The following is a 10,648-nucleotide window of genomic DNA, read 5'->3' on the forward strand; positions in this document are numbered from 1 at the left end:
GAGATGGCAGTTCGGTTGCTCTGGAATGCCTGACGGATTAAGTACAATCCTATCAAGCACATAATCAAGACTGGCCTGCTAACAACATCTAGACTAGATAACCGGATGCGGTCAGTTGTGGTCCATCTTGGGTGACAATGTAAAGCGCTAACTGTCTTCGCAGGTCTATTGAGCGCTCATCGCAGGACCAAGCCTCCTGGAATGAAACCATTCGCAACGATCTGGCGGACATTTTCGGTCGATTGGCAATCGTCGAAAGTGAGATCCAGAAGGGGACCAGGCAGGGTTCAAACAAAGCTACAGAGGGCCAGAAGATCGGCCGATCCTTGCGTCGGCAGCAGTGATGCGATTCAACCTTGATTTACTTGGGTATCACATCATGTATATCAGAGTAATATATCACTCTGTATTCGTCTTGCAGTATGACCAGCAGCTCAACCAGCAGAATATGAACACGCTCATCATTGACGCCGGATTGGACGGTCACTGGATAAGCGTCGATTCACTCAGTGCCAACCTAATGCCATGGCGAGCGATGTATCATTTGTTGTTGAATTGGGGTCTTCGTGTTTTATCTGTGCTTCCCTTAGCTGTGCAGACGGAAAACTATGACTGGTATATGTACTGTGCCGAGATGGTTCTTCTGAACCGACTGGCTATAGTCGCGAGCCAATATATGTTGCGGAGTAGATTAAATATTTGATTAGTTCCATCACTGCAGCTGATTTGTCTTTCCTGGCCCATTATGCTTGTACTCGGTCTGTATAAGTGATGAAATTTTCAAGAAAGCTAAAGTACAGTAGTGCTCAAGAATCCCACACATGTAGCAAGGTTCGATCCTTAGCAGTTGATGCTCGCACAGTAGCGCGACATCTCGACTTGCGATATCCCACTGAACGAGCAATTGCTATTTCTAATTGGGCTGGACCAGGATACTACGGCAAGCTTTGGCAGAACGCTGAGAAGAAATAATGACTATAATGCGCAAGAGAAGCGTGGGCTTCTCCACGAAACCCGTAGCGCAGATATTAGCGATATTTCGATCTGACCATTAGAAATGCGATTCTTTTACGGCATGGGAGACCACGTGAGTAACAAATCCACAGGCCAACGTGGCAAGGTATTTTCTCTCTTCTAAAGCATATCTACCGTCTCGGCCTTGAACGGTGTGATGCCTAATACTGTATCGAGGCGCAGGTGCTTGCGCGTGCTCAAATTACGAAAGCACGTAGCTCTGCCCTTGAGAGCAATTAACAGAATTTACAGCACTCACGGTTTGACACAGGACATATATAATCAGAACGTAGCAAAATGCTTCTTCAAGAACTATCTGCGCGTCGGATACAGTGGAAATCTTCTTCTGCAGGAAAGCGAGGACCTTCCAGACCAACGCACCCTAGTCGTTTCAGTTGGTTGTGCTTAATTCAGGTTGAGTACCCGGGACATGGTCATTGTTAGATTCAGAGATACTGGGGAGCATATCGTGGCCAAGCATACCCACGCCGCCCTGATCGGGCCATTCTGCCTGGATCATTCCGGAGCCCGGCAAGTACGTTGCCAGTCGTCTGTTCTGGAGGGCGTCGATTGCACTCCAGAATCGAGTGGTCGCAGAAACCAGCTCCGCGTGTGCCTGATCCAACACCAGCTGTATATCATTCCACGGGACCTGATCTTGCAGAGCGGTGTTCGTGGATTCCACCTGCTGCTGCAATTGCCAAATCTCACGCTGGAGCTTCTGCTGCTCGGCTAATGCAGTATCCCTTGCCGTGACAGCGATTTGCAATTCCGAACTCTTTTGCGCTTTCTCGGCTTTGATCTGGTCCAGCAACTGAGGAAGACCGTGGTTCTCTCCATCTCTCTCCTCAAGCACCTCTTGAAACTCCTCCTCAATATTGCTCATCACCAGGAGACACTTTCTATGCGACGCTCTGTCATTTCTTCTCTTCGGCTTCGTAATTGAGTATGTCTAGCAAGGTTAGTAAACAGTACATTCGAAGAAAAGGGGTGCCGCCGGGGCTGTTCTGGTCATATTGCAGGACGACCCAAAAGGTATCCATTGGCGTACCGGCTCTCTGTGTGAGTTCGTGTCTGGTCTGCATGACTTTCGTCTATTTTTAGACTTTGAACCAGTAAAACAAACGGAATAGGATGACGGTGCAGCACGCCGTTGTACTCCGTGAGAACTGAGGTCTGCGTTACTCCGAGGAGGTTTGGGATCCTTTGCCATGTTCGAACTTCTGCTTTCCTGAATCAACAGTGAATCAATAAGGTCCAGAAGGGTAAGGAAAGTATCAGCAGTGGCCTGCCGAGAATCTGGCATTATATAGAATAGTAAGAGGCAACTTAGGATCTGGAACAGAGCAAGGTTCTTACTAAACAGCTGCGTCGGGACGAGAACTCATACCTCAAAAGATTTTGGACTACTTCTTATGCCGGACTCTGTGGAGCGTTAGCGCGAACACACTAAGTATCTGCCCTCGATTGTACTGTCGGGGATGCGAGAAATTAGCCCGCAAAAAGATGCGCGTGGATGCACACTACCTTTTCATGGCAGGGAACGTAGGGCCAGCTTCGTATTTTTACTAGTAATATCACGCGTGAACTACGTTGTACTTTACTAAATAAATTCAGTTCAAGCGACAAGCCAAAAAGGGGCCAAGAGTGCAATGGAGCCGCGACAACGACTAAGCGTTTCCATAGTCGCCACCCCGAGCATTGACATCGGCTCCGCCCTTGAGCAGCAGTGCACAATCTGATCGTGTCCGATGTTACACGCGGCCTGTGAGGGTGTTTCCGTAGTCGCCACCCTCGGCGTTGACATTGGCTCCGCGCTCCAGCAGTAGTTCGCACCCAAAGCCATTTGCAGCAGTATCTTCGAATGGTCCGATCCCCCACGCTCCTTCTCCCGCGTGGCCCCACAGCTCCCTCATGGCGGCCTCGTGAGCTCGGTGGAGGCGGTGCTCCAGGTTGGAGTTACCGAACATCCGGCTGCCGTGCTGGGTGGATTTCTGGACAAGCTGCTTGACCTCATCGCCATTCTCGGCACCAAACCAGAATAGAACCTCACCGTCGCGACTGAGGCTACCATTGGCCTTGTGGAAGTACCAGGTCAGGTTTTCGCCAGGCCAGCTTGGGGAAGTCCTTCTTGAGGGTAATAAACAAGTTGTCGTCCACGCTGGCCAACTAGCTTGACTTGGTGATGGTGAATGCAGCCAGGTGGGCCATCGAAGAGCGCTCCTGAGGTGGTGGGGGGAGGACAACAGCGAGAGCGTCCATGGCGTTATCGTAGTAGATCTTGAAGTCACACTCCTCCAACTCCTCGGCGTAGCTGTCAACAACGGCACGAGCATCGAGACCCTCACGGTCACGGATTACCTCATCCTTCAGCCCCTCGCCGAACACGGACAGAGAAGCCTGGACGTCGGTCTTGTTGCCTCGGCGAATCCGCGTACCGGCACTGGAGTCGGTGAACAGCCCATTCAGAAGATCGGCAGGGTGGATGATGGCCACGCTGGACGAGCGCGGTAGGTCGCTCAGCAACTTCTTGCTCTCCTTGATCTTCAGGCGAGTTCCGTGACGGACCCACCATTGAGTCATCAGGTGGCAATACTCCTCGTCGAGATTGATGGCGGAGATATTCTCGCTGGTATCGCCATTGAACAGATCACCCTTCTCTGCGAGGTAAACGATCTTCAATGGTTGCAGAGCGCGGGCTAGCTCACCAGCAGCCACATCGGTATTGACACTGAGCATCTGGCCATCGGGGATTCTCGGCCATGGGAGTAGGATGGGCAGCCAGCAAGCCGCAATGGCCGACTCACTAGGGCTTTTCTTCACGCCCTTGATCTTACCCACCAGGTTATACTTGAGCTTGTCCAGGTAATCGGCCAAAAACACACCAGCGGCGATAGGCCGAGCACGGACACCCATATGCTCCAGCTCCTCGACCAACTTTATGTTCTCCTCCAGGACGAGCTTGCGCGCCAGCGACAGAGCCTTGCCATCCGTGACCTGGACCTTCAAATTGGGGCTCAACACCGGCGGCTTCCATCATGCGACTGAGCTGCGGACCAGCACCGTGGACGACGATCGGGTAAAGACCGACATGGTTCAGGAAAGCGAGGGCCGAGGACAGGGTCTGGAGGTGCTTGGTGATAATCGCACCACTGACCTTGATAACGGCGAACTGCTGGGAGGAAACGGAGGTGAAGTGGGACAGGTACTGCTGGGCCTCGTCCTTGGAACCAATGTTGCTCCGCAGATGGACGACGGTGCTCCGGGTCGAGCTCAGGAGAGGGCCGGCGGCGCGCGAGTGTGGTCGGCCCTGGCGCAGGGGAGTCGACACAGCGATCGGAGGGGCTTGGTGGAAGCTAGCGCGGAGTGATGGGACAGCATCTTGATCACCAACACGCGGCAGCTTTAATTGATAATTAGCAGGTCGCTAGGGAAACGTCCTCATTTTGTACGGATTGAGAGGAGCAGAGAGAGGGTGTTAGGGAGAAGAGGAGGAGAAGGAGCCGCGCATACACTACTAACCATGGGGACCTGAATATTTTTTTCTGCATAGCTCCGCACCTCGTAATCTAGGCATATCAACTTCGGAAAGTCTGGCCGGGATGAATGCGGGAAGCCGCAGGAATGGATGGTGTATGCATCGCTGCTGAGACATGGGCAGGAGGAGACTATGAACGAGAAACTCCGACAAGGGCTCACAGATTCGTGTCGAGTCAAGAGACTTTTGGACCTGACGGCGACGGGAGCCAATCTGAACCGGGTGGCTGGCAAATTAACGTGGAGGGGTTAAAGGTCACGACACCTAGGCCCCTCAGCAAGCTGCCGTAATTCGCCGTGGCAGGCAGCTGTTCTCTCACGCAGTGCTTCGGGTCAGGCAGAGACCAACCAGCGTTGACAATGCTGAGATACAGTAGGGTTGGGGTAATCAGTCCCCGGTCTAGGCTTGCCACCAATTTTCCATCGGGTGCAAAGATAGGATGTCCGAACACTAGGAGGCGGTCGTCGTTCGTGGCCGTTCCCGAAGTCCCGAAGGAAGCTGACTTGGCCCGAATAGAATGCGGGGGGCTGGTTAGTGTTCAAATATGCCAAGCTTCGGATGGGATCCACGGAGATAGTGTGGAAACTCTGATGGACTAACCCACTATGGACGGTTGATACTAATTAGTACTAAAGGATCCGAAAGACTTCTAAGGAAAAGGTCTGCCTAGAGGCCTTGTCCATGTACTTTCTGGAGTACAATGTCCCTTCATGATCAAGGCCTAGTACTTTCTCTTGCCCCGTGAAGAACTCGTCAAAGCATGGTCTCTACCTCTTTGTACCGTCTCTGGCTATATAATGGGAGACTAGTCTGATAAAAGAATACATTAGGTGCTCTATTGCCAAAGCTGTTTCTTGTGAAATGTCAGTACCTTTTGATTTTAGCCCAGCTCTTGCACTTTCTGTTCACGGAATGATGCTATTCTATAAATTCAGTTTTCACCTCGCGCAAAGATACAAAGCGGAATCAGTTGCTGTTCTGTTCACTGGTGCCGCTAATGCTGGCAAAGTTGCTGTGCACCGAACATATATTTACTAGTAAGCAACCTCAGTGAATGAGCAACATCCTCTCGTACATCTGGTTGAGTTTTCGCTGGCTATTTACGAAAGGGAGTTGAGAAGCCCTAGCACCCTTCTGCCCGTACCAATGATAGTGGTGTCAAGCCGTACTCATCCTTCAAGTCCGCCCTAACATCATTCCGCTCAACCAGTAGCTTCACCACTTCTTCATGACCACAAAGGGCTGCCAGTAACAGCGGCATCAGACCATAACTATCCTTCGAGTCTGCCTCCACATCATCCCGCCACAGTAGCAGTTTCACCACTTCTTTATATCCACCCTCAGCAGCATGCGACAGTGGCGTCCAACCATCGTTGTCCTCCGAGTCCGCCTTAACATCATTTCGCTCAACTAGTAGCTTCACCACTTCTTCATGTCCACCCTCAGCAGCATGCGACAGTGGCGTCCGACCATCGTTATCCTCCGAGTCCGCCTTAACATCATTCCGCTCAACCAGTAGCTTCACCACCTTTGCATGTCCACCCTCAGCAGCATGCGACAGTGGCGTCCGACCATCGTCATCCTTCAAGTCCACCTTAACATCATCTCGCTCAACCAGTAGCTTCACCACTTCTTCATATCCGCACCCAGCTGCGTACGATAGTGGTGTTCGACCATTCTTGTTCTTCGGGTCCACTTGAGTACTATTCTTCGCTAATAGCAGCTCTTTCAGTCTGCCCTCAGCTTCTTCTGCGAGAAGGTGCAAGACTGTGTTCCCATTTTCATCCTGAACAGAAGTGTGTCGGAACGTCAAGACTTGGGCGAGGTCAGGAACGGCGCGTAAGAGTGATAATTGGTCACGAGGGTTGAGATTCTCCGCCGTGAGGAGAATGATCTCTCTCGGGAGATAAGCACGATCTTTTGGCGTTCTCATCGTCTAGCGCATGAGAGATACGGAAAGATAATAAAAGGCCACAGCAGTCTAGTCTCCTTCTTGCCACGCTTAGAGACGTTGCTAGCCTCGAATGCTGTTTGGGGAAGATGTGGTTGTTAGCAGATGTTCGGGGCATTCCGTTCCGTTATATGGTTGTATTCCTGCTCATTCTAGATATCTCTTCCATTCCACTTTCTCAGGATCATAAATAAGGAGAAACTTCGAGGTGATAACGTACTTAGGGGCGGGCTCTGCTTGAACTTGTCAGCATTGTCAGTCCTCCAAAGCAAAGCGAGAGTGGATGTGAAATGCCAGCAGCGGACCTTGCCTTTTCCTAGTGCAAAGTTGACAAGCTTTCTCGAAGCCTTTTTAGGGTTGGAACCTCGTGGAAAGATCAGCCCGCGCGAGAGCATCCGAATCCTGCGGCCGCATTACCCGTGGTTCGGATGGAAGGGCTGCATGACTGGTCTAACAAACGGCAGAAGCGAACTTAGATAAATCAGTCGAGAGCGAGGGTGGACTGCAACGGGTGAGGACTGATGGTCGGAAGAGTTAATTCTCTAGATTATAATTAAAAATCTGCCGAATATTGCTTATGATTGTCGTGGTTAAATCAACGCTGCAAAAAGCGACAATTCCCAACGGCCAACTGTGGTCATCGGTAACCGGTGGGCCCTACCGGGGTGTTCATGCTGAAAGACAATCAGATCGTCTTCAGCCGACAAGTCGTCGAGGCATATGATCTCTACGCCTAGCTTGAACATATATCAAGGGTTTGAGCCTTGTCTGAAGGATCAAATACAATCACGGTTCTCACAAGCAATGAGAAGCGCGCCTCTTCAGACAACAGTGCTGTGAGGCATTGGCAGCCCATTTTAGTATGTTATGGTCTTCACTCCGCATGATGAGCGAAACTACAGTAACTCGCGTCAGATGACTGACTTGGCCTTGTCGTCGCTCCCAGCCAAGTCCGGATACAGCCATCGGCTGGGGATGGATACGCTTGGTCGGTGACGGAATCCAAGAAGAGCCTGTTGCAGTGCTACCGTGGAGCTAGAGCAAGATTCAAAACAAATGCCTCACCTGATTTTCTAATGAGACATTTTGATATTACAGTTCCTAATAGTTATCAAGCCGACAGAGCTTCTTTAATCGTCTCTCCGCTTCCTATCTCGCAGAAAATTACGCTAAACAGTCGAGTTACAGGCCCTTAAAATCAGGGAACTTTTTTTTTCTTAAAAAAAAAAAGCAATTTTTCGGTTATGAAATGTGCCAAGTGAAGTCGATTCTGGATAAGCTAAATCCGGTGCAGCGGTTTAGGGGGGCAAAATGTGTTTCCAAATCAGTGCAGCAGGAGTAAGCCAATACGCACTGCCGCACACATGTATTGGCTGCCATCTGGCAACTATATCCCCACCGTGCCCCATCCTTTCCTTATTACTCCAGCCTAACCGGCCCTTACATTTTTTACAAAATTACAGACCCTCCTAACGGAGGGTCCGCCACCCATATGAAAGGGATCACCCAAATGACAGATTTTTTTTAAATTTACCGTTTTCACATTGATCCTCCACCACGCAGCCTAACATGCCTAAAACCAATAAAGAAATAGAGATCCAGATTGAGAAAGCAATGGACTCTCTCTCTGAGCAATCTAAACCCAATATTGCAAAAACTGCGCGAGAATTCGCGGTCCCCGAAGGTCGACTCCGACGGCGATGGAAAGGTGGAAAATCGCTTTTTCAAAGAAAACCCAATGGCCGGAGGCTTAATTCCATACAAGAGCAGGCTTTATGTGAATATATCAATTACTTTGATACGGTCGGAGCCTCGATAAATCGCCGTCAAATTGCTATTGCAGCCAATTCAATCCTCGAAGAAGACCACCATGACGAGAGCGAACCGCCCCCTCAAATCGGCGACCACTGGCTAAAACGTTTTCTCAAACGTAATCCTGAGTACTATGTACGACGGAGGAAGGCTCTTGATGTTGAAAGAAGTGCTGCACTTGATAAATCTGTTGTTGAGAGGTGGTTTCAAGACTATAAACAAGTGGTGACTGAGCACGGTATATGCCAGCAAGACATCTACAATTTTGATGAAACTGGCTTTCAAATTGGTGTCGGACGTGATCAATTTATCATTACTAGACATCCAAAAAAGAAGCTATTCAATGGATCTATCACAAACCGAGAATCTGTGACTGTTTTGGAGGCTGTTTCTGCTGATGGTTTTGCCTGCCCGCCGCTTATTATTCTAAGTGCAAAGCAAGCCTTAGCACGCTGGTTTGATGCTATTAAGGAAGATGAGCATCTAGCTGTCACTGACACCGGCTATATCAATGATACCTTAGCATTCCAGTGGATTCAGCTATTCCATAAGTGGACTATTGGCCGTACACTAGGTGCAAAAAGGCTTGTGTTATGCGACCGTTTTGGAGCCCATATGACGCGTCAATTCGTCCAATTTTGTGAGAAGAATAATATCATTTTATTCTTTTTACTCTCGCATACTAGTCATGTATTACAGCCTCTCGATGTCGGAGTGTTTAGTGTTTATAAACACTGGCATAGTGAGGTTGTCGAGGCCGCAACAATGACTGGATGCCGCAAGTTCTCAAAGGATGAATTCCTACATTCCATAGGGGAAATTCGTCGAAAAACCTTCAAACCGCATACAATTAAGCTTGGATTTAAATTGACAGGCCTTTGGCCTATTAATTCTAAGCTTATTACCGACGAATTAGAGTCATACGATCCATACTATGACAATCTATACCGGTCGAATACACCATCAATAAACTCACAAAACACTGAGTTTAGCACCCCAAAAACCGCTGAAAAAGTGAGAAGAATAAGCCTACGGCTTAATCAATATGATCCTACAACTCGGCATTTCAAAGAGGGGTTGGCAAAGCTTGCAAAAGGTGCTGAGGCGCAGGCTACTTTAGCTCTCCACCTACAGCGGGAATTCGATCGAACACAAGCTATCATGGGAGCTCGCCACGCCCGGTATGTTGCATCTCGCCGTCATGTACGGATTACCAGCATCATGAATTCAAACCAGCTCAAAGAAATAAAGCGAAAAGAATATAAACTGAGCGAAAAAGCCGATCAAGAGAAAACGAGGCGGAAGTGGAAGAAGGTATTGGTCGAAATCAGGAAGCATGGAAGGGCCAAAAAACGCAGTGGAAATTAAATTGCTTTTGTATTCTTGTAGTAAGTTGACTAATCCATCTATATCTCTTATTAAATTAATTAATTTACTATGTGGTGGTGTAGTAAATTGAGGTGAAAGTAAAATGTAGGAAAAATCTGTCATTTGGGTGATCCCTTTCATATGGGTGGCGGACCCTCCGTTAGGAGGGTCTGTAATTTTTGTAAAAAATGTAAGGGCCGGTTAGTATTAAGTGTATAACTTCATTAACTTTTATTAGTAGGTTCAAACCGGATATCGAACAGGCTTTGAAACGGCTAGCTCGGGCACGACGCCCAAAATCGCATTGCACACTTTTGAGCCCTTGTACAGCTTGGTCTGGTCTGGACTATCTGTGAATCAACCTACCTTGAGAGTGGCGAGAGGGTCTCCACTTGACGGAAATGAGACTCAACTTCACTGTTACCCGCATTAATTCAGGTTCTCGCAAACTCAACAGGCTTCTCGAGTAATGATCAACGCGGGCGGTGATACTGTGCTTCTGGGACACCTTGCTAACCACCAGGCTGCTTCTGGGAATTTCCCTGCCAGCTCTTCTCTGTGATCAACGGGCTATACCATTTCTTATTTCGGATTACTGCAGTGGAGGATAAGGTACTCCGTACTTTAATTAGAAATTAGGGTTGGCAGCTGTTTCACTTGAACATAGGAGCGCCTCAACCTCCCGCCGTCTACACAAAGGGTCTCTCATTACCACTGTACAATTTCTTGTCACCGGTGGGTTTGTGACGGGAACTTGCCCGGTGCACCCAGCGCAGCTTCTCGAAGCGACAGCCGGAGAGTGCGACGAACATGAATAAAACATGGCGTGAATGGTGACCGCATTGCCGAAGAGAATTGGAAGTGATCTAGTCGGTAAGCTGGTATGATCACGATCCTGATCGATCATCGGTCTCAAGCGTACACTCGGCGGATTCTTCATGAATAACGTAAAGCACATTACCACG

At 49.2% G+C, this 10,648-nt stretch overlaps 2 protein-coding genes across 2 annotated transcripts; one reads left to right on the forward strand and one right to left on the reverse strand.

Moving 5' to 3' along the window:
* Window positions 1-2,768: 2,768 nt before the first annotated feature.
* N7446_014089 (Protein arg-6) lies at window positions 2,769-4,539 on the reverse strand (the record flags this gene model as incomplete). The annotated part of the gene is made up of 4 exons (XM_058522828.1): window positions 2,769-3,144; window positions 3,194-3,996; window positions 4,037-4,417; window positions 4,537-4,539. The coding sequence occupies 4 exons, from the start codon at window positions 4,537-4,539 to the stop codon at window positions 2,769-2,771; spliced, it is 1,563 nt and encodes a 520-aa protein (XP_058364921.1).
* A 3,533-nt stretch (window positions 4,540-8,072) lies between these two features.
* N7446_014090 (DNA-binding domain-containing protein) lies at window positions 8,073-9,683 on the forward strand (the record flags this gene model as incomplete). Its single annotated transcript, XM_058522829.1, has 2 exons — window positions 8,073-8,804; window positions 9,171-9,683. The coding sequence occupies 2 exons, from the start codon at window positions 8,073-8,075 to the stop codon at window positions 9,681-9,683; spliced, it is 1,245 nt and encodes a 414-aa protein (XP_058364922.1).
* Between the last annotated feature and the right edge of the window lie 965 nt (window positions 9,684-10,648).

Source organism: Penicillium canescens (genome assembly GCF_028828765.1).
Source record: "Penicillium canescens strain IBT 15451 chromosome Unknown utg000012l_segment0_segment0, whole genome shotgun sequence".
NCBI classification, from domain to species: Eukaryota; Fungi; Ascomycota; class Eurotiomycetes; order Eurotiales; family Aspergillaceae; genus Penicillium; species Penicillium canescens.